At 42.9% G+C, this 24,658-nt stretch overlaps 1 protein-coding gene across 1 annotated transcript in view; it reads left to right on the top strand.

Annotated features, from left to right (window-relative positions):
* MTHFD1 (methylenetetrahydrofolate dehydrogenase, cyclohydrolase and formyltetrahydrofolate synthetase 1) overlaps nt 1-24,658 on the top strand; it is a 318,864-nt gene that overhangs the window by 16,895 nt on the left and 277,311 nt on the right. The window contains exons 2-4 of the mRNA XM_085626208.1: nt 16,148-16,232; nt 20,995-21,054; nt 23,834-23,887. Coding sequence (XP_085482334.1) covers nt 16,148-16,232; nt 20,995-21,054; nt 23,834-23,887 — 199 coding nt within the window. The remainder of the gene's footprint in view (nt 1-16,147; nt 16,233-20,994; nt 21,055-23,833; nt 23,888-24,658) is intronic.

The raw sequence follows: 24,658 nt of genomic DNA on the forward strand, positions 1-24,658 counted from the left end.
GGGAGGGTTGGGGTGCTATAGGGGAGCCCCATTAGATCTTTAAGGAATTTGTTTTCCGTGCGGGAAAGAAGATCCACCTTGTGAATCCCCCCAAAGTTCAGCCCCATATAGAGCAGCACCAACAGCCCTTGCCCTGTAAATGTCTAGAACAGCAGCGATGGGTTTCAAGGCTGAAGCACGATGTTCCTTGAGCAGGGCACCCACCACCCTCTTGTGGGTCAACAACATCTTTTGGAGGTGGCAATTCCAGCTCATGGAGTCGCAGAGTCGAATACCGAGGTAGTCAAACTCTGAGACTCTCTCAAGGGCGACAAGATCTAGAGTCGGTGGTTTGGCCAACTTTTTCGGGGGGTTGAGGACCAAATACTTGGTCTTCGCAGTATTAATGACTAGCCCTCTCGTATCGCAGAAAGACTTGAAGTTTGCTATTAAACTCTGCAAACCTGCCGGGGTTTTAGATATCAGGAGGGTATCATCTGCAAATAGGAGGGTAGGTATTCTTCTTCCGGCCAGGGATGGTGCGTCTGCAGGATGTTGAAGCAGGTGCTCCACCACTCCATTGACATACAAGGAGAACAAGGTGGGAGCAAGAACACATCCCTGGCGTACCCCTCTATTTACAGGGATGCATGCTGTTTTTTGCCCCTGATTACCCCACCTGATCTGGGCAAAATTGTCCACGTGGAGATTTATTAACAGATTTAACAAATAGGGTGGAATACCCTGTTCGTCAAGCACTCTCCAGAGTTGGCTGCGGGGAACTAGGTCAAAGGCAGTCCGCAAATCTATAAAAGCAAGATACAGACTGCCCTTGGCCAATACAACAACCTTCCAGTAAAGCATCATAAGTCGAAAGGATTGCTCTATTGTCCCCGTGCCTGATCTAAAGCCAGTCTGAAAGGATGCCCTTTTCCTCCACCACTGCAGTATCCTGGTCAAGACTACCTTTCCAGCCACCTTTTGTGAAGTGTCTAGGAGACTTATTGGGCGGTAGTTAGCTGGGTCATTCCGACAGCCTTTCTTAAAAATCGGGACGACCTCAGCACTCTTCCATGAAGTCGGGAAAATTGCTCCTTCAAAACTGGAATTTAGTAGGGTAGAAATAAGTTTTCCCCAATCTTCCGGATTGGTGCGTAACAAGTCTCCGGGAATGCCATCCAGACCTGCTGCTTTATTGGGCACCAGACTATTTATCGCCCCTACCACTTCCTTAGATGTAAACAGAAGCTTGTCCTTAAACTGGGGAGATACATAAGGGTGTCGTACACTCAAGCTATCCCCCCACTTCCTGAGCCGTTGAATAAAGTTGGGAGAAGTGGTCAACCCACGCACTCTCGGGGACATTACATGTAATCATTGTGTCCACGGGTTTCTCCCTGGATCTCAATAAGTCCCAAAAACCCTTTGCATCCTTCCTTAAGCTTGCGGCTTTGAGATCACACCAGAACTGGTCTTCCCAATCTGCCTTTGCTTTTATTAAGGCCCTCCTGTAATTGCCCCTGGCAGCACATACCAGGGCTCTATTCTTAGCTTTTACTGCCTTTAGTAGTTCCCATTTGGCCACACGACATGCACCTGAGAACCACCCGGCTGGACCCTTCCTGCCATCTCTCATATTAGCCCCCTTTCCCACGTTCTTGGCTATGAATAACTCCCCTATAGCCTTTGTGGTTTGTACAAAAACTGCGGATACCTCTGGCGCACTGATAGAAGGGGAGTCTAGGCGAGGTAAAATATTAGCCATTATAGATTGTGCCTCCCGCATCTTGGTCTCATTGCCAATAAAATTCTTCCATTTCAGGCGCCTGCCACAGTTAGACGGACACACTTCGTGTGATGATTTCCACAAGTGCGGAGTTGAGAGAGGGGAGCTTCCCTTCCACAAGGGGGACCGAGATAAGGATAGAGGGTTATGGTCACTGTTGATGGATGGACGGACCTCCATATCCACCAAGAAAGACCACAAACGAAAATTCAACATAATGTAGTCAATCCTGGAGGAATGGCCTATTCTATTGAATGTGTGTGCCCCCATTTGGTCTGACTTGGTTCTGCCATTGGTAGCTCTAAGGCCATACTCCAGACAGAGGGCATTGAGGTCAATTGCGTTTTGGGACCATCTTTTGATTGGAGCAATTGACAGCGGCGGGATGCCTCTCCTTGCGTCGTCGTCGCTGAGGCCCAGCACATCGTCCACTGCAAGAGGTTCGAATGTGCAATTAAAATCCCCCGCTAATAAAACAAGGGACTCTGGACCACAGTTCTTAAGTTCCTCGTCAATGCCCGTCGGGGACAGGGTAGATACACCACCCCTAGTGCCTCTGACATAGATATTAAATATTTCGAGTGCCCGCCCTCCACACGGGCCACAAACTAAAAGTCTCTGTAAGTCCGGGGAAGTGGTGGCGAAACTTTTGATAGAATACCGCAGGGAAATGCTTACCCAAATTAAGAGACCTCCGGAAGGGCGCCCCTTACCTTCCTTCGGTCGAACAGCTGGAACAAAATAAGTGGTAAAGCCCAGCTTATGCTGAGGTTCCAGGCTCCAAGTTTCCTGGAACAAGCAAATCCCAAAGGTTTCAATAAGTGCATTCCAGTCTGGGATACCTATGTTTCGGGTTAGACCGGCAATATTCCAGCTAGCTACCTTCAGAGACGTATTAGGGTCCCCTCCCTGCCCTAGAGCTGGTGCTCTTATAATGGGAGTAGGGTTAGTAATAAGGTTTAAATCGCCAACAAGTGGTGCCACATCATAAGTGGTCAGAAGGCCCTTAGTGGGTGGATCCCTACTGGGCTCTGGCACAGCCTGTGGGTGTCCCCAAAGGGTAGATAAGGGGGCGAGTGTAGGGGTGGGAGGGTTCCCCAATTGCTCCTCAGGGGGGGAGTTGTCGATGTCAGATTCCCCAGATGCTTCAATATGGCACTCCTGTCTAGGGCAGATTTCCTGTCAATAACCTTGCCAAAGACGGCCCTGCGGCTGGCTGAGGTTAGTATTAAATAAGCTGAATTTAGAGGTGCAACCACGAAAATGGCAGCTGTCCCAGCCCTCCCGCATATGGAGTCCAGCTTGTCTCACAGGCGGGATTGGAGGATTAAAATAACTAAGGTCACGAGTATAAATTGAGCCCATACTGCCTACTGAACTATGTGCCTTCCTAGGTCCCCTACATATATAGCTGACGATCCTTGGGTCTTCAAAGTTCACTATGATACAGTCCCCATTAATGGATTTTTCCCTGCTACCAATCCATCCAACTCTACGTACACGGATTATCCGGCCCTCCCAAGAGTCGGGCAAGGGTCTATTCTCTTTGAGCCAGAATAAAGTCTTATTAAACAAATCGATATAAGGCTCACTCTTGCCCGGACTAAGCGCCGGTACACCGGTCAACACAACAACATAGGGCTGGCAATCAGGAGGGAGATTTATGTTGAGGTCCCGCATGCAAGAAGGGGCCTCACCTGGCAGCACCATGTTGACCTTTGTGGTTTGGACTGAGCTGGCGATTGGGGTCTCATGTATGCTATGTACTACTGGCGAGGCAAGTATAGTAGTTGAGTTTTCAATGCCTGAACAACCCGGGGCTAAGGAACGTGTCTTCCTTTTGCCTGGGATGAGGCTGGGAGCCTTGGGGGTCTTGATTTTCACCGCAGGCCTATGGGAGGGGTGGGCTGGATTACTGGCAGTGTCCTCCGCCAACACAGTAGGGTACAAATCACAGTTAGGTACTTCCAACCCAACTGATAAGTTGTCAACGGTGGTAACTAAACTATGATGAACGGTAGACAGTGCCTTACCATCATATCCCCCCCCCCCCCCCCCCCCCCCCCCCCCCCTAGTCCTTCCTCCCTCAACCTTGGCTGCACTTTTATAAATGATTTTAATGAGAAAAAGTTGTCTAAGGTTGTCTGTTCCAATTTGTCCACACGCTCAGTTAACCCTCTAATTCTATCGATTACTGGAAGGAGTAAGGATTTCATTATATCCTCCATTTTTTTGATGAGAGGAGAATCTAGGGGGAGAGTCACCGCACTACCCGCAGTCTGATTGTTAGACACAGAATCTGCAGGCCCCCCAGTAGTGTCCTCATCATTCTCTTCCTGGCAGGGACTGATCACCCTCCCCACTACTTTATTGTAAACAACCCTCCCAACACCTACCCGCCTCTTGTTTTTACAATTTTTAGGCAGTCTGATTTTCCGGGGTGTGACAAATCTTATCCTCTTCGGAGAGGCAGGATGGATTTCTGCCTGCACCCCGATAACCGCCGTGGGGGGTGATGTTGGGAGGATAGTAGGGTCGGCCGAATGTGAAGAAGAAGAAGAAGTGGCTGGCTTGGTTACTGGTAAGATAGGGGCCACATCATTTTGGATGTTAAGTGCCGTGGCCGTCAGGCTTTCAAGGCCTTCTATATTGGCTCTCAAAGCCGCAACTCGAGGGTGGTCCAAGGAGTGGGGGGCATGAGGGGACGAGACCGAGGTTCGGTCCGGGGAGGGTAACTGGGCTAGCTGGCCAATCGAAGAACGTCTATCGGCAAACGGGCTTTGGGATAGCCGCCGTTCAGCCATGGTAATTTCTTTATCAATAACATTGGCCACACGAGTAATGAACTGGTCCATAGTGCCCGCCATACCCCCCTCTTTCCCCCTCAAACTTTTCCCAGAACGAGTTGACATTACTATTACTAAACAGAGCTTTATAGAAGAAAACACAACAAAGCCCTTACACAAAATTAAATAATGCGTTACAATGGGGAATAAGGGATACCAACAGTCCGATTTTAAGGCAAAAAAGTCCCAGGCTCTATCATGCCTACAAACAGCAAGCAGGTTACCATAAATTGAGTCCAGTAGGCACCACCCCGGTCTGCAACCACTACATTAGGCGAATGATCACAACAGTCAGCAACAGTACCTGAATGGGGCCAAGTGTGGTGGTACCAAGGTTTCCAGGGGGGGAGCTCAGCCCGGCCTCTTCTGGCCCCTGACGGCCACAGACGGCCCGCCCTCTGCCCGGGCTCAGCCCGGCGCTGCCCGCACGCGTCCCGCGACGCGGGGGATGTCTCGCGGCTTTTCTGCGCCTCCGGGCGCGCTATGGGCGGAAGTGCCCCGCACAGGATTCTGGGGAGTGTAGTTTCCAGCAGCGACACAGCACACGGAGCTCGACCACGCCGAGCGCTGCAAAGCAGAACCCCCAGGAGACCTCACGAGCCTCTCGCCGTCACAGGTATGTTTAAAGAGATACAAATATCAACAAATGGACCTTTGATGGGTTTATCACAATACTCTGGTATATCAATGGTAACCACAATATTAGAAAATTGAGAGGTGCATTCTTGGAGTTCGGGAGAGTTAACCGTAACATTAGAAATTCGGATTCTACCAGGGTTGCTGTTGGTGTTATATGATGTGGAGTTTGATCTTTTGTTGCAAACGCTTTGAAAATGCCCACATTTCTGACATTTTACACATTTTTCCTAAAGCTGGGCAGGAAGGGTTGTTTCCAATGTGATTTCTTGATCCACAACGGAAACAAATTAGTTGTGTTCTAGGATTTTGGTTTCTTATATACCTTCTGTCGGAATTTTGTTTCGGATTTATGGCACAAACAGTGTTTTCTTCAGGGACAAAATTCGGAGTTTGAGGCATGATTTGTTGGGAACTATCCTGTGTGAAAAACTGCATGGGTTGAACACTAGATAAAACTTTGGAAGTAACAATCGACCTCTCAATCCTTTTTGCGATATTGATTGTTTCAGCCAAAGTAGGATTGCAAGAAGTGAGTAGTCGTTCTTGTATCTTCTTGGAGAAACAATAAAACACAAATTGGTCCCTTATATATGTGTCAACATTTGCACCAAAATCACATTTTTCTGCTAGAACTCTTAAATTTGCTATGTAATCTTCTACTGATTCATCTGATGACTGTTTACACATTGCAAAATTAAATCTTTCGAGAAGGACGCTTGTGGAATCTGGATATTGTTTCCCCATACGTAGTTTGGCTTCAATGAAAGCATTCCAAATAGTGTCTTCGGACACAGGCGCAGGATAATGCGGAAGATTTTCAAAAACTCTCCGTCCAGCAGCACCCAAGTGGTTGAGTAACAATGCTAACTTCCTGGTAGGTGTGTAGGCATCAGCACCAATAGCAGTTAAGTAGTTTTCAAAATCTTTAAGCCATTCTGTCCACTTCAGTTCCGGTTTGCCTGGTTTTTGTAGGAAAGGAGTAGGCTGGATGGCTCCTTGGGCATTTGCCATGGTGATAGAGGCTGTGAATGAATTATGTATGAAATAAAAACAACTTGACAACCAGTGGACTCAAGAGTTAAATGAGGCCGAACCAGGCGTGTGAATCACCAAGGGAAGTCACACGACAATTATTGAAAAATTTGATTTGAAGCACAACAGGTGTGTGAATCACCGAAGACGAGTATCACACGAAAGATCAATAACTGGCAAGCAAGCGCTTCAAAACTTGCACAAGATGGCCGCCGACGCGTGACGTCATCACGCTCCCATAATGCCTTGCTGTCTTCCGTATAGCCACGTTGAAATGAGTCTGGACACTCCACGTTGCTGACGTAATGCGCCGTTGACACGGGATGCGAATCGGAAGGTCTCTATGATGCAGGCGCAGAATGCAGGCTTGCGGGGCAAAGAGCGTGAGCAATTAACGTTGAAGCAGAGGTAATATTTGGTGAAATTTGAAAGTTAAAGCGCATAAGTTTAAGGAAAAATTTTGAGAACGTGTCCCAAATGTTAGAGCAAGACGTCCGACCCACCTCAAAGATCCGTATTGTTCCGATGGGTTGAAACGCAAATAAACAAAGCCGGTGGGATCCAAGAGATCCGTTAAGACACGTTGTTAGCTGGCGAAAACCCCACTTCTGGTACCAAAATGTAGCGTGCCGGAACAGGAACCAAATTTAGATACAACCCAGAGTCCAGGGATAACTTTTCAGCATGAAGGTTTATTTTCCAGTAAGTAGATAGAAAGAGCCCACGGCAGGGGACTTGACAGCAACCAAAAGCCTAGCCAACGGTCCCGGGATACAGAACATAGAATCCTAACAGATTACAATTCCATACAAAGAATGAACACAATTAAAGGAACAGATAAAGTGTAAAACAAATATGACGAGTGATATGTAATTAGCATACTACAATGTCATAGAATGTTATGAGTCAATTGTTCACAGTTGACTGGGCTGAGCAGAATGCTGGCAGCTCCTGGTGGGGTCTGTTGTATCATCTTGAATAAAGCTACCTGAAACTCAACACTTGTACCTGACTCAATCACTACACGTTTTTGGCGACGAGCTTCAAAAGAACCTGCTTCTGTCACCTCTTCAAACCTCAAGCAACTTTAAGGTACATATCAATTCAAGTTAATCTGAGGCAACTGGCATCCCTGACCCCACCAGTGACCTCTACATCGGTCGCCCACAGCAGTGTGCCAGTTGTTCGTGTTCCTGTGCGTCTGGGGAAGTGCTACTTCAAGAGCTGCCCTTTCAGTTTTGGGTGTCTACTCCCCATTATCTCAGCGCGTCTCTGCTGTGTCTTCTGTGAGGGTAAGCCTGCCATTTAATGACTTCTGTGTGCTGTGCCTTCAGTGAGGGTCATTCAACGTCTTGTCTTCATTACCACACATCGTTGTCTATACTCCCTTGTGAAGAATTGTGCTATTTCTTGTGTGCACCAGCCTAGGTGTTTCTACAATCCTACATTTTCCTGTTCCACTCTTCCTGCACTGTAACCACAGTTGCTACGCCTCCAAGTGACTGGCTTATTCAAGGTACTTCTACTTTTTAAGGGACCCTATCTACCGCCTGAGGCGTGTGTTTCAGACTAGGTGCGGGTGAGCCTGTCTCTGTGCTCTTGCACGCATCTTCTGAACCTGCCTCTCAGTCCCCGCTACTTATAAATCACTTCAAGAATCAACTTTTCTGCCACTTTATGTATTTGCCAGGGGAGAGTGCTCTACTGCACAATAAAACATTTGGGAAGTGTTTCACTGGGTCTTAAGACTTTCCCAAGTGTGAGGACCATGTCTGTCAAGTAGTTAATTAGTGCCCGTCAGGTGCAGAGACTGTCTGGTTTAGGAGTGCACGATTGCGAGCACACATAGTGCAATAGCTCTGCAGTCGGACATTTGGTCTTTTCAAATTGGTGCCAGTGGACGTTTACATTATGGAACCGGCAGTGCTCAGCGGCCCAGATGGTGAGGCACATTTTGTCCGTCATTGTTGTACGTTTTGAGACACCTGGGAAATGGGCGTTTGAAAACCGCCTTCTTCAATTTCGAAATAAACTAACAGCGTGCTCTCTTTGTGCAAATAGCCTTACCTGCATCTTCAAGACTGCGTGTATCCTTGTGACTTCCTCCGTGTTCTGTGTCCTCTGCTGTTTCTTCATGGTGCATGCTCAGACGGGCCGTTAACCATCCTGCAGGGCGTCTGCAACGTGACTCCATCTTGTGATTGGTGGCGTTATTCTCTTCTCGTTCGAATTTTGCCAACCATGTCTTCAAAGACCCTGTTTACCACCACTTCTCCTGTGTACTGCTTCAACTGTGACACGCACACCAGTTAAGACTTCATGTAGTTTGGCAACAGATGTAGCTTTACACATATCACGGTTTTCATGATTTTAAGCAATTTGTCGGCGAGTCACTACTTAAACAATGTCCTCATTTGACATGGGATGAACTGTAAGTAATTTCAAAGGTCAATCTTCGAAAATCAAAGTACTCTTTCTTTCCCTGCCTGCAACCCACATTTTGCAAGCTTCAGCTGTTTCTTGACCACGGTGACTACTTCATTTATTTTAACTTATTGTTTTCTTGGGACAGTGCATCTTTTCTAGTGTTTTTAGTACTCACAATTAGATAAGTACTCATTTGTGGTATGCCTTGCTCGTCTAAAGAGCTAATTTACTATTTTCTTTTACATGTATGCACAGCGTTTCCTCAATACAAGAACAAGTCATGGGTTCCCACCCACATGTTCTTTCTTGCACACATTGCCCTACACTGGTATGTTGCATAGGTTACGGTCCTTTGACCTCTTTACGAGGTGTGTTCTTTGGGTTATTTTTCCCTTTGTTACGGTGCACATTGTCTTCACCTTTACACGAGGTGAATAGCATGGTTCTCATTCCATTGCTACAGTTGCAGTGCAGAATGTTTTCACCTCCACACGAGGTGTCACACGGGTTCCAGTCCTGTTGCTACAGTGCACTACTGGTGCCCAACGTTTTACCTCCACTCGAGGTGTCTCGCATGGGTTCTATTCCATTTGCTCAGTGCACATTGTTTGTACCTCTCCACGGGGTGTGTCTTTATGCAAGGTTTTCAGTGCTTTTCGCATCATAATATGGGTTCCTACCCGTTTCAGTTTTGCAAAATTATCATATGGGTTCCTATCCATATCTGTTTATTTTGTATACGTCTCACATGTGCACAATTTTAGTCTGTCTTCCTTCTTGGAGCTATGCGAGGGTTTTAGTCCCTTTCGCATTATCATATGGTTCCTACCCATATCTGTTTTTTGACATCACTCAACCTCTTAGTTTTCAAGATGTCCACATTTCAAGGACTATTGTTTCTATGGGTCTTAGTCCCATCTGTTACTTCTATAATCCCTTGTATTTTTAAGGGTTGCTATTGGGCTATAGTCCTCCCAATCTTGTGTTGTTATTATATTGAATATCATATCTACATTGTTGTCTTTATCATCAATACAAAATGAAAAATTAATGTAGTGTTCCTCTTGGGTGAGGAATATCCTTATACTTTTCCTCATCTTTCTTGTTTTCTTTTCTCATTCTGTTCTATTGGTGATGTTTTCTCATGGTGTCTCGTGTGGCTTCTGATCTTTCCCCTGCTTTTCTGTCGTGTCTTCTTGCTCTGTTGGTTTTTCATTTTTCAGCCTCCTTACATTCCCGTTCTGGCCAGTGTGTGTGTTTTGGGGCAGTCGTTCATGCTTCCTCTTCTCCTCTTTTCTGACTGTTTTTTCTTGCTTTTGTGTATTGAAGGGAGGATGGTTCTTATGTTTTTGTTTTCCTCTCTTCTTTGCTCCTCTCATCCTTTTCGGTTGGGCTCTTCTTTCATTGGTTCGTGGTTCTTATTTCCTCTCCTCTTAATCTTTCTTCTTTTTTCATTATTGTTCTTTTGTTTATTTGGGAGAAAGGGGATATGTTATATCCTGAGTTCAATGCTATTCATGCCCTGCCTGTAGAATCTTACTGTGATGACATGTCATAGAATGTTATGAGTCAATTGTTCACAGTTGACTGGGCTGGGCAGCATGCTGGCTGCTCCTGGTGGGGTCTGTTGTATCATCTTGAATAAAGCTACCTGAAACTCATCACTTGTACCTGACTCAATCACTACAAAGTGGTCTACCAAAGCATTGCATAAGGGCTGAATATGTTCTGTGCCACGTGAAGTGGATGCTGGGGAAAGGAATAGAGAAAGTATTCTGGACATCTCTTTAGTGAGGTACATAAACTGTGGATTGAGACTAGTCATAGGGACTTCTGCCTGTCTTGATATCTGTCCCGGTTATTCAGTATTATATTTGAAACTGAAGTTTTTAATTCTGGTTGCACATTTTTCTATATTGTTTTTCGTGGCTTATGTTTTTTGTTTTTTTTCCATAGTTTCACATCCGTGCCCCCCCTTTTTCAATGTGGTTATGATGGAGGCCACTGTCAATTTCTTTATAGGCCTGCCATGGTTTGGAGCTTAAACAGAGCTGTGAGGGTTACTTGGAGAGGGTTTAGGTCCCGTGTCTTTCTAGGGTCTAGTAGTATACACATTGTAGGACCTGTTGGTGGAAATTTTACCTTGGGACGTTTAAGGTTCAGGTTGATGATTCCAGGTAGTATTTGTTGTCTGTGATTGAGGTTAGTTCTTTTCAGGCAAAGGTGGCATTCAGAAGCAGTCTGAATATTCCCCTTGATGATCACTGTTTTCTCCTAGGACTCCTTCATGTGATTCTCTCTCTGGTTGGTATAGCAGTAGTGTTGGAATTGCAGATTTCTTGTTGAATATGGTGTTGGCTATGTCCTAGAATCAAGTTGTAAACAGGATGAATTAATCGCGTAGTTTGTTTTCCAGGGTCTCTTAAATTGTGGAGACCCTCAACCACACTATCACAATGACAGTATATCTTGGTTCTCCGCTTGTATATTTAGGTAGAATGTATCAACATTGGGTCTTAGCACTGAAGTGTCCCGTTCTCCATGTGTTCCATTATCCTCCACCAGGAGGGAGACTGCCTGGTGTACGGCAGTTGTGAGTAGAAAAAGTGCGATCGGATGAAAATATAAAAAATTCAAATTATCTGCTCTCCTGTGTGAGTTATCTTTGTTACAGGGGAGGGATAATGTTAAAATAAGGCGATCAGGCTTTATATGGATACTTTATTGGTCCATTGCATTTAATGAGAGGTCGGTCTACATGTTTCAACCTATGTTGCCCCTGTGAGTCGATCGGCTTTCATCAAGACTAAAAGATTCGGCCGTCTCCGATTTCAGGAAGCTGTGTGTACAATTATGAAAGGTAAGTAGAGTCACTCACCCTTCTTCACCAGCTGGTTTTATTGTTCGGAGAGCTGACTGAAAGGTATAGTCACCATCTTGGCCTATAACTGCGATTTTTAGCGGGAGTCTTTGTTCTGGAAAGCCGACAGTGCAGCTCGAAATCCTCGTGTGTGTGTGTGTGGGATTGCCCTAGCAGGTGCTGCTACAGTCCTTTTTGACCCGGAACAGGAAGATGTCTTAGAATCAAGCACCCTTATTAAACTGTGGTTGGTGGATCACTGTTGTGCTACTTCTAAGATTCATTTGGTCGATACAGACGCTTAGTTAGTATTGCTGACTCCTCTTGTCCATTTGAATGACCAGTATGAGTTTATGGTTGTGTGATTTGAGTTTTAGACCTGTTTATGGCCAATGGTCGCCTGTTGTCTGTGGTGATCTGTTGGTCATCAGAGACACTGTGACACAACATACTCTGTTAGGAAGTGATTGAACAACTTTTTGCAGTGCCAAGAAACTACTTTTACCTGCACTATGATGCCACAACACGAACATGTAACAAACCACAAAAGGAATCGGTTCAGTGCTGCCCAAGATCAGTTTTACAACACTGCTCCAAATCAATTCAATTTCTAACCCATAGGACTTTGAAAATAATTTGAGCATCTGCATAGGTAAATAAACATGATTCACTGAAATATGTTTACTATTAATTTTACTAATTTACGGTACAAGGCCCTAAGAAACAGTGTGGTACAACGTCGGAATGGGCTGGCTAGTGTGTTAGTGTTTCAAGTTTAAATGGCTTGATGGGAGTGGGCATTAGATAGTGCCATCTGACTTTGCACAAAAAAAATATTTAAGGGTGTAAATGTCTGCTCTTGCAAATTGTTCACGGATTAAAAAAAGAAATATAAAATATATAATCGCATGCTAGGAACTGTAATTAGTTCCTGGGTTTAGGTGGCAAATTGCTCTTGTTTCTGGAGGGTGTTTTCAACAGCGCTGTTATTTTTTTTTTTCTCTAGTATCTTTTTTGATCTTGCCTAGTAGCCAGCTTTTAAAGGTTGGTTGCAAAATACCTTTTGTGGGCTATACCAAAAATGAGATCAGCTCAGTCTGGTCCCTGCTTTACTTTTATTATCACTCTTATTTGCTTGCTTCTTATTTGATGAATTTAATCTCTTTAAAAAAAGAAAGCTGGGCTGTTTTAGATCATGTTGATTGTGTTTTAAACCTGTATCAAATAAAAGAAGAACTTTGAGAAATACATTTGTGGACACGGATCAAAAAATTATTTCCTTGTCTTGGCTTTTAGTGGTGCACCTTTTTGCTTTCTTTTTGAAACTGTGATATTCCTGTATTGGGATTGCATTGTGACACTGGGTGCTTTACAGTGTGCACACGGATTTCTGGGTAGTTCCAGATTATATGAATATGATGACATAAGTTTAGCGGGTCATGTGCTGTGGTTTATAGGGTTCCACTGTCTAGCTTCATCCTCTCTAAGACTTTCATCTCTTTCCCTTCCTCTTCTTTTGTTGTCCACCCTCTGGAGTATTGCCTCTTTACCATTCTTTCGACTTGTATCCTTCCACTGCTTACTTTTCGAGAGGTACTTTTGCCATTATCGGTAAGTTCGCCCACCCCGCGTGGGCATTTCCTTCTCTTTTTATTGGGGGAGTGATCTGTCATTTGTTGCCTGGTGCTCCGCCAAAAGAAAGTGCTTCAGTTCATGTTAAATAAAATTTTGATATAGTAGAAGTTTTATCTGCCTTCTCAGATTGGCCAAAAAAATGGCTCATGCGTCGTTCTGTAGGCTCCTCCATGCATGGTGATGCATGTCATAACGGAAAATGATGAGACCAACAGAGGCTGTCATCACTCCTTTTTAGGTCTCGCCTATGAAGCGGTTGCGCTGTCTCTTAGAGACATGCTGTATTCAGGATATGCAATAATATAGATATGGCTAGAATGCACTCAATTGAACTTAAACATAATCAACAAGTTATCCAAAGTTCATGGAATAAAGTGTGCACCTAGTGAGTGGCTCTGCCAGCCACCTCGTTCAAATTGAAAGAAAAACCCGGGATAAGTATCCAAGACTACTAAGAGCACTACTACACATCACTGAATCGGTGTACATAAATTTGAAAACAACGAATATACTGATTATTCAAAATCGCACAGATCTTAATACAATGAACCTTCAATGTCTCAATTCGTTCTCACTTCTACACAAGTGAACAAACTTGAAGAAACGTCCAATGACTTTTATTTCCAAAGATCACTGGTGAAGTCAAACCTGACTGAATATTCAGGATATGGGCATTAAACTCTGCCTGTTTTCCGCTCATACGTTGTTTGCCAACAGATCCCAAGATGGTGAGCTGATGCTGAGGCGCGTACACTATCCCCAGCTCGGCTGCTCTGTCTCCTGCACCACATCCTCCCGCTCTGGGGATAGCATGCTACAGAATATGAGCCTGACCCGAAATAAAGCCCGTTTTCTACTGCTCACCTTGATGGCTTAACTCCAAAGCATACCCCTCCCACCCCCCGACACAGCATGGCTGCGCACCTTTATTTAATAAGAGTGCCACTTTCGGCCTCGTCTGCTTGAAATGTTGGTTGCTCTGCCCCTTATTCGTTAATGGCGCGAAAATCGCTTCGCTTTCGTCCCCGGATCGGAGTCATTATCTATTTTTATGCAGCTTACAATCCCCAGGAGGCTGATTATCTCACGGCCATGTACATACTAAACCCTAAATAAAAAATAAAAAACGATCGGGCCAAAATACCTTATTTATATTGCAAACTGGTGACACTCCTAGGATACTTAGAGTCCCCATAAGGAGATTTAAAATGCGGGGAGCTTAAAGTAATCATTAAATGCCTCCTATTATACCACAAGAGTTATGTTTTTGATACGTTCGTGTTTGCGAAGGTTTCCTGTAAACAAGTATACCTCCGGGAGAAGCGGCGCACCGTTCCCCAGCACAAGGCATGCTCTCCGTGAGGCTTTCAATTCTGTTCCGAAGTCCCCTGCTTTACCTGTTCATTTACTCTACTTCAAACAAAAAAACATAATTTAAATACATTACCATTAGTAATGCCAATAGTTTTAACTTTCACAAATGGCAAGACCCATTGCAGATGCTTAGTATAAATACTATTGCTATACATTTTGTATTTTAATCTAAAGGCGGATGGTTGGCAATTCTTTATTGTGTAGGGGATATCTATGTTGTGTGAATATTTTGTAGTCGCTGAATTGTCAAGTCATCGATCTTGTCTGCTTCATATTGTCTCATGATACAGAGCGTTGTGTAGCAGCTGCTTCTTTCTCCGCAGATTTCACATAACACGATTTGCAACTTGTGTTGATTACTCAGTGTTTGAATGTTCTCATTGCAAACTATCCGAAGTAGTCGCCTCGTTCTTTGTTTTTGGTATATTTTAATGAATACGAGTTTCATTTTTCTGTAAGGCTCATGCGGCTTTGCTTGCAGATACTGCTTTCCTCAGGTCTACCTATGTCTAGTTTAGGGTCGGTGGTGGGACCATGCTGTATCCTACCCTGATTCACGAAGAGAGCTGATGCAGGCGTCTAGCGTGACCCTAAAAGTCAAAGCACGAGCCGATCATTCACAAGATGTGCACCTAAATCACACAAGGAATATCAAGAAAAAAAATGCTCAAATACATCTCAAACGCAAATATTTCTTAGACATTTGTAAGTGTTTTCAGGTTAATGCATTTGATTATATCGGAGCTTTGAGTTACATTATTTGGAAATCATGGTTTGAGGAGATGTATAGTGGCCAACTTTCCATTATCAACTTTTCAGGACACATTGAGCACTCTTCAGAAAATGTTTGTTGGTGAGTGGGCTATTTTATACCAAGAGTGAAGCTTTTTTTTGCATCTTAATGCATTTTCCCAACATTTTCCATAAAATTCCATTCATATATTTACCCGTACTCGCATTCATACATACCTGCCCTAGGTGAAAAGCAGTATATTTTACAGCACAAATAGCTCTAACTTTGAAAAATGCAAACCTATTGCATTGCAAATGCTTGTTTCTTTCTGATGCTATACAAAATCGGCTGATGCTAACCTGAAAGCAGACCCTGGCACACGTTTTTCCTCTCCTTTGAGCCCATCGGAGAAGCATAGCTTTTTTTTTTTTTTTTTGCCCATTCAGAAGGGGCACCTAAGTGTAGGTCAGAACCAAATTCCGACGAGCCCTTTCTAAGTCAGTTGTTCATTGGCGGTGTCAATAGAGTTCATAGAATTTGTACCAACAGTATATATTTGTCTGATGGGGTGTTGTCAGCAATTTAGCAAATGGGTTACAAGCATTAGAATCGGGCATTAATGTTACAGGGGACCCATCTTTTGGGTTTATTTTTAAAATTCTAATGATTGAGCAATGACAAGTGAAGAAAGTCTGTCATGCCGTATATGAACCTTTAGATACTGTCTACTTAAACTCTATACTAAGCATTGATCTTTAGTCATGAGTATACACCTCACCAACAAGCATGTGACAATACAAGGCATACACTTGTTTTAAACAGTCATTTTTTTCCAGCCTTGTGAGGGAACGACTCAAAAAGGAAGTCTCGTCGCTGAAGGAGCAAGCACCTGATTTCCGGCCAGGTCTGGCAATTTTGCAGGTATATTTGCTTTATTACTGACATTTCAATTCTGGGAGATGACTTTACCCCTTTATACATGGATATTTATTGTGTATCCGTTTGGGTAGTCTCATATTAGCATTTGGTTAAAATTGAGCCTTGTGTGATTGTTTCCTGTGTTGTAAATTAATAGCGTGTGGCTTGTGCCAAAATGACAGGATGTGTGGCTTCACGGTGCAGGCCTGTGTCTCACCAAACAACTCTGAGACACTATCAAATTCAAAGCATAAACCATTGGGTGGGTAAACTAGTCAGCATATTTTAAGGTTACAAGTAACTACCCAAAACCTCTTCAACATTTATGTAGCTCCTGGGGAAGAGGGAATGCTCCCCCAAATTGTAGAGGAAAATCAAAATGGACAAATGAGGGGCTGTCATTTTGCCATTTCCGGCTTCATTGTTGTTCTTCCCCACAACTGCCTTGCATGTAAAACATGCCTGTTGAAACCAAGGGAAGGATCCTTGTTTCATGCTCTTATTGCTTTATGGGCACTGGGACTTAAAGCCCCAAATCTGCCAGGGCAGTTGACTTTACCTGGAAATCCTTCTCAGATCTATTTTGCCATTATCTCTTATCTGCGGCATCACTGGGTGCAGCCATGGTCATAACTTTTACCTGCAGCTCTGTGTGGATCAGTGTCTAACCTCTTCCCTGGCTCTGAGGGCCCTAGTCAGAAACCCCCTTACTTCTGCTCTGCGCGCGAAACCCCCTGGGGTAGCTGCACGCACTAGAAGTTTCTTAATAATAAAAGAAGGCATTTTTGCACAGACACCAATACCGCACATGCAGTTCAACACGAGAACGGCCTTTACAGAGGGATAAGTAGGAATTGGCAAAACATTTCCTGGTATACCCTCTGAACACTAGCAACTATTACCGGTTTTCAGTAATGCACTTGGAAAAGTTTGAAATTCCATTCTATTCAATAACTTTATTTTGGTCTCATGGACCATAAAGGTTAGTCATAACATTTCTTCCAAGGGAGTATACACCAGTGAACCATAAATAATACATAACCATAGAATTAGTTCAGATACATTTTGCAATAATAAAGTGCATTTTGGGATCTTCCAGGGGATACGCCTAGGCAAGTCACATCTCGTCTATTCCAACTCAGACTGCTAGGGAATCACTAGTACAGGAACATGTATGGTACAGTGTAGTCGGGGGTTTAAAAACTTATTTCAACAGATATTTTCATTAAAACTTTAAGAAGGAATATATAGAAAAATGAGGAAAGATTTCAAACCATGCAAGTTGCTAGGGTCATAATGGCTGGTTTAAAAAAAATCCAATGTCACATTGAAGTAAAAAGAAAACGAGATACAGCAAAGACCATGGTGGCATGAGTGTCTCACTTTAGGACTCTAAATGCCTCTGCACCCTGTACAAAGCCTAGATTCCTGCAAAGTTGAATAAGCCAGCGCTGTCTAGGCAATTTATAGCCAGGGCATAAAAAAAGGACACGTAACTGTCTCTTCTGTATAATTACAGGTAGGGCACCTTCCAGGTAGATTTTTGGACCATTTATTCGAAAAGGCACGGAGCGGTAGAGTCCCAAATCTGATCTGTACATATAATTTCCTTGCCAGAGTTGGTTGGAAACCCCCTGGCGTAGCTGCGCGCACTATGTTTCTTAATAACTAAAACGGCATTTTTGCGCACACACACACACATACTGCACATGCAGTTCAGCACGAGAACTGCCTTTACATAGGGATGAGTAGGAATTAGCAACATTTCCTGGTATACCCTCTGAACACTAGCAACTATTACCGGTTTTCAGTAGTACACTTGGAAAAGTTAGAATTTTAAAATTCAAATATCTGCACCCACACGAGTGTAAAACTGCTGGTGCAGATTTACACAAACAATTGTGACTCCAATTGGTTAATTCTGCTGCTATGTCCCATAGTTACACAGATAAGGTACATATGTCAACATGAAATCATGCTAATCAAAGAGGGACATTAAGTAGGAAGAGTGCAATCTAGGCAGTCCTGTTCTTTGCAAAAAGAAAGCAAACGGAAAATGGCAAAATCAAACAATTAAAAATAAAAATAAAAAAAAGTTTCTTGTAATGTTTGCAGCACAGAGCTTGGACGGAGTGCCGGACTCTGGCTTGAAATGCTTACTATTTTTGGATGCCTCAAATATTACAGAAAAGGGGGAGGGAGCAGTGGAGGTGTGTCCACTCCGCTTCTAGAGACCGAATTAGAAAACCAAGGGAGTGTAACCTGAACAGGCCAATTAGAATTGGAAGTCTGACACAGTTTCTAAGAGACCCTACCCACAATTACAGTGGCATATTTCATCACCACCGATGTATCCTGGTGGCATGTTTCATCATCGGGTCACTACTACGAACACCTATGTTCTGGGTAGGTCAAACCTCCACCAGGAATGGGGCATTTTCAAATTGTATTAGACTGGATCTGCAAAAAAAGTTACAATTCTCTCTGACTTCTAATAGCCTATTTTAATACACTACAGTGGTTGAGATAAGGTTAAAAACAGAAAGGGGTGTAAAAGGGGACGAAATAATGATCCCTCACATCCCACAAAAATCACGGTGTACATATCTCAGCCGTTCTTGCTCAGTAGGGTCATGTGTCTTTCGTCAGGACCTAGAACAGATCCCTGGTCTAGAAATCAGAACAATTCCCTGTAATCGTATGTGTTATATAGCAAGCACAGTCACTTACAGTTCCCCGGGGGAGTGGTGTTTTTTTTTTTTTATGCGAACGGTTAGAGAAAGAAACATAAAAGCAATGAGAACACACCTCACTTTTGTGCTGGGTACAGTATATCAAAACTGTCTACATGCTATCCTTTGTCCACCTCTTATTACTTGTTTTGTCAGCCTTATAATTTGTGAGGCAGTTCCTTATAGCCTAAGACCCCCAAGAAAAACTGCGTTATTTTAAAAAAAAAACAGATGTTCAACATAGACGTAATCCGTCCATAGCGTTAACACCTGGAACTGAAGTTGGTAACTGTAAACTCCTTTTAAAGAAACAAAAACGGTCAGTTCTTGCGTGTGCAGGTCTGGCCAAAAGGCCAGTGACCCTACATAAACGGGGACGTACAGAGCGACGTAATGCTACTAATCCTTGTCACCTGGGATGGAAGTTGGTAATAGTGATTTAAACCTCCTTATAAATAAAGGTCAATTGGCATATTCAAAATGGAGACTACCCAAAGGTTGTAATGACACATTAACAGTACAGTGTTATGGAAGTTAATAACCTATGCGAATGTGACATCTGGAATAAAACTAAACAATAATTAATTACAGTGTCAACTATAACTGAGATCCTGGCAGTTTACACCTGCACAAGGTTGTGAAGAAAGCACTACAACTCTTGCAACAGTATTGTAACCGGATGTCAGACTAAACTAGCCCAGCCCAGCCCCTTTCAAATGACCTCTACTGCAGATATTTGACTTCTAACTTGCTGTGGCTAAGGGCCTACTACAGGAACACAAATCAGTCAGATACTGTAAACATCACTTGCATGGAATCCTCAGACCCCATTGCCTAGAGTGCACAATCCCCACCTTTAAGTGCAGCAGAAGAGCACTTCAGAGTATGGCTTTTGTCTCCTATAAAACGTTGTCCATCGTCTTTGCCACTTATACACATTGAACCCCTGGACTATTTGTACTCTTTAATTACCGATGCTCTTGACAAGCATGATCTTCCACTAGGGATATCTCAACTGTAGTCCCACTACTCAGAAATCCAGTAATCTCCTATAACTATAGCATCCCTAGAACTAAAGAAAGCATTTTCAAGTAACTAAGACAAATCAGTTAAAAAATGCCTTTAACTAGGCCTTTACAATTGGGAGGATTAACAACTAACTAAAGCCTGTAGAATGTTTCCGAGTGTAGTTGTGCTTTTTCTCAGTAGCAGGTAGGGAAAATAGTACATTATCTTTGGTGATGTAACACTGGCAGTGTTGGTATTGCCCTGTTGATGGCGTGAGTCAAGATGGCCTTATTTTTAAGCACTGCCTTAGATTATATAGAAATGTTCTGGGATGCTGTAGCATTATGAGTAGAGTGGATGTTCCCGAGTGGGTCTCTGTGCCCAGGACATTACCACTTGAGTTATCTTACCAGTGTGATACTCTGGCACCTGCTGGACATGCCCGCATCTCTAGAGCAGGTGCTCTAACACCTTAGTATCTAAATGTGGTGTATTGACGACCATGAAGGGAAGCGAAGTATCGTTAAATAAGTATTTTCCCTTTCAGTTTATTTCTGTGCACAGTTGGGGAAACAAATAATATATGTAACGCATGTGCACTTGCAGACCTAAAGCTGAAAGTCCCTAACTCCGCCCCCACAAAACTCTGCCTTTCCTGACTCCACACCCCCTTCTAATGCCCCCTCACAATTCGTGGGTCCCAGGTGTGCGTGTGTGTGTATATATAATGCAATTTCCTGTTTATGGTCCTTGTAGCACACCTGTGTAGCTGAGCGTTTAGTCAAACTGATCTCGGTGATGAAAATGTAAGAATGTGTGTATAGTAAAAATAAAGCTGTTCATATTTCTGGAATAAAAAAAGGAAAATGTTAGTAACGGCCATGGTTGTCCGTGAAAGGGATAAGTTAACTAGATATAGACTGTACCGAAGGAACGCATCATGCAAGTCTAGTGTTAGGAGCTAGATAGAGTTGTTCTGCCTGGTGTGGTGACATCATATGTGACAAACTGGTTTATCCCTGCAGGTCGGGGATCGCGATGACTCCAATCTCTACATAAGTATGAAGCTGAAAGCTGCCGCTGAGGTAAGGATCGCCTGTCCTCACTCCGCCTTCTTGCCAAGTTGTAGATTTTCAAAACCATATGAGAATCCGAGACCAGGCCTTTAAGTGGGCCGGGTCTTGCTGGTTCTCAGCACTGGCAGTTTTAAAAAGCAGGTGCTGAAACTGGTCCCTATCGGGCTCTCCAGTTTTGCCCTCACCCTCAGGGTGAAAAAATAAATCTGAACTCTGTAGCGGTCCCACTCTTTACTGCCTTTGGTATAAATTTAAAGTGACTAGGTATAGTTCTTTCATAGTCATTTCAGAACTGAAGCAATTTCAATATTTTATACAACGAAGCCATAGTTGTTGACACAGCCAATAGTCCTGGCTTGTTGTAGATGTCATTTTACTTGTATTATATATCTGGATGCAATGACAGAAGCAGAAAATTACAAGTCGGGCAACACACTATGCTAAGCACAGATTTTTAGCTTACTTTTTATGCCCCGCCCTAAAGACATTAGCCACGTCCCTTTGAGAGATCCCGCCCTCAGTTTTTTTCATCCAACTTAAAGCCCTTGCAGAGACATTGCTTTTAGCTGACTTTTTTTTATTTTTTATTTAAACTTATTCTTGTGGAGCCCTGAGGGCTTCAGGTTTGGTTCTTTCGTTGCGAACAAAAGCCTTCATTTTCGACTGGTAAGACGTTTGTTATTGACTTCTATCTGGTGATGCTTTTCGTGATGTGCATTTGATAGTCTGTTCAGGTGACTGTTACTTTATCCCCTAGGGCATGACCAAAGAGCGATGGTCTAAGCATACCATCGCCCTCCCACACCCATCCTTAACATACCTACCTCTTTGAGTTTATATGTATTTTTTTTTCTTTTCTTAACGGGCCTCAGTTTAGAGTGCCTCCTTATGCATTGCACCTGCCGAATAGCGACATCCCAGGGGTATTTGTTATCACGTGCCATAACCAACAGTAGTTGTGACTTTTCCCTGTTTAAATAGAGCGTTTTTTTAATGTGTCATGAGCAATCGGAAGATTTTTAATTGCAATACAGAAGTCGATGAATGAACTGGCAATACAATTTGAAATGGGTATGGGATAGGAAAATGATTTTTAATATGACTTGTGAATATTCTTGAATTCTGGAAGATCGGACGGAGAAATGTATATGTGCATGTGACTCTTTTTCTACTTGGTGATGAATTGAGAACTCTTTTATAGAGCGGCATTCTTCCACTGTACTTTTGACCAAGATTTTATTGAATTTTATACAGTTTTATGGTTGTGCTGATTGTATAACTGCCCTTTAAATTGTATGTTGTATTGTGGCACTTTTTATGGCAAAATTCGCCAAATAAAAATATATTGAACGAAATGGAGAATAACATGAACATTTTAGTGATTACTGCTCCAACATTTGCATTTCACAGCCATTTCCTTTGATCTCTCGATAAATACTTGTAGAACACTCGGAGGAGTTTGACAAATCCCCCCCCTCCCCCCATCCCTGATTGAGTCATCTGAAGAAACTGGGGTGTCCATTTTTCAAGGCACTCGTAATCAAGGACTTAATGTCGCATTTTTAGCCGCTTACCGGTGAAGATGCCATGGGGCACGGGATCTTAAGCAGCACTTAAAAAAAAAAAAAAAAAAACGTTTTTTGGGGGGGGGGGGGGGTTTAGGTCGAGCATTCAAGACCTCTTGTATATACTTTTAGTATGTACTTTAGTTTTTACTTTGTTCTTTGTGGGCTCTGGAGATCAGCCCTAGGACTTGTCTGCTTCCGCTTAGACTTTTTTTTGTTCAACTGCCTCTATCTAACTGTCTTGATGAAAAACGACCAGCAGAGGTAGATAAAATACCAGAATTACTTTAGCATTCTTTAGATTCCAGTCCATAGAAATTGTCTTCCACGAGCACCTGTAGACAACAATATTTTTTCCAAATCTTGTATTTTCAGTGATATGACCACTGAAATGCCCTGATTTTAGATTCAAAACAGATCTTTGAACTATACAATTTTCCGCTGAAAGGCAATATTTCTCTGTTCCCATACCAGGCGTGTCACGCAGTTTGGTGCTTACCTTCATCCACATTCAAGAACAGTAGATGTTTCAGCACCCAAGCTAATGTGCTGCATAGCTAAATACATATAAGGTCCCAAAGGTGAGACTGATTGCATTGCAAATGCTTGTTTTTTTGGGAGACTGCCGATAAAAGCAGAGCCAGGGAAACATTTCATGATCGCAATTCCGGATTCTGCCCGTCTCCAACCTTTACTGCGCATGACAGTGTAACATCTTGCGATCACATTATATCCAACGTTTGTGTTTTCGAAAAAAAACAAAAAACTTTGTGTTCAGTTGAATGAAATGTACTGCTCCATTTACCAATTTGAAAAAAAGGTAGTAGAAAGGAGTGGGAATGACCAGGGGGGGAGTTTTAAGCATTGTTTTCCCCAAAAGATATGTTTGTAGTTGGGAAGGAAGCTTGACAATCATGTTGGCATGTATGTAAAGGTATTCTGTTAACCAGACTGTAAATCAGTATAGTGCTGTTAAACGACGAGTACAAAAAGGGGTGGAAAGACTTATTATCTGCCGATAAGTTATTCATACCTGTGTGTTTTTAAATGTAATTGTATTATTAATACAGTGTGCCGCCTGCGAACAGGACCTCTTTCTTTTTAGGATTAAAGGGTGGAGGCACACTTTGATTTAGGAGCACTTAAAAGATCTACTTGCTCCATGCTTGTGATGCTTATGGTACTTGTATTTGAATTTTCAATCAAGATTGTTTTATTTGTAGATCGGAATCAATGCTAACCATGTGAAACTGCCAAAGACTGCAACAGAAACAGAGGTAGGTGTTGATTCATTGTGTGACATGTAATATATAGTACATTATCTCAAAATTCATATTCTGCTTTGTGGTTAGCAAGAGAGACAAAAGGTTCTCTTTCAAACTTGCCTTCATTCCTTTTCTAGAATGTGTGTTTGTAAAGTCCTTTTGGGTCTGTGTGTAAGTAGCAAATGTAAGTGAAGGTGAACAGTATATTGAACACTGAAAATAATCAAGGTTTGAGGTTCATCTTTTCCCCCAAGTTATCTTATAATTTTCCTTCAAAAACCTTTCTTCTTTATTTAAAAATGTTGTTCTGTTTTATTGATGCTCTTGTTGTTTTTATAAATTAGTTTTTCTACGGCTACAACACGTCACTTATATCAAGCCTTGGCAATGTCCAAAAGATGGGTTCATGGGGCAAGATTACAGGTGTGCCACACAATTAACAATAGGTCCTGAAACACCACCATTAAAGATCCTGAGTGTTGCCATTCCCCATGGTCCTCAGGAGGCAAGTCCTTCATCTAAGGCTTACCAGTCTATATCAATGGCAAGACATACTGAACCCACTTCCCGGCATAATTTTGTTTTGTCTTATCTAGTTGTGGTGCTTGCTGATAAATTACTAATGCGAAACTCAATATAATATATAGCTGAATGTTACATTAGTAGTTTCAAATTTCCTGCAATATTGACATTAGGAATGTAACATGTTAAATGGTGAACTGCGTTGTGTCGAACCATAGCTCCTTAAACTTGCAAGTTGTAGAAGTTGTATTTTAATGTATT

This window comes from Triturus cristatus, chromosome 9 (assembly GCF_964204655.1).
Source record: "Triturus cristatus chromosome 9, aTriCri1.1, whole genome shotgun sequence".
Classification (NCBI taxonomy): Eukaryota; Metazoa; Chordata; class Amphibia; order Caudata; family Salamandridae; genus Triturus; species Triturus cristatus.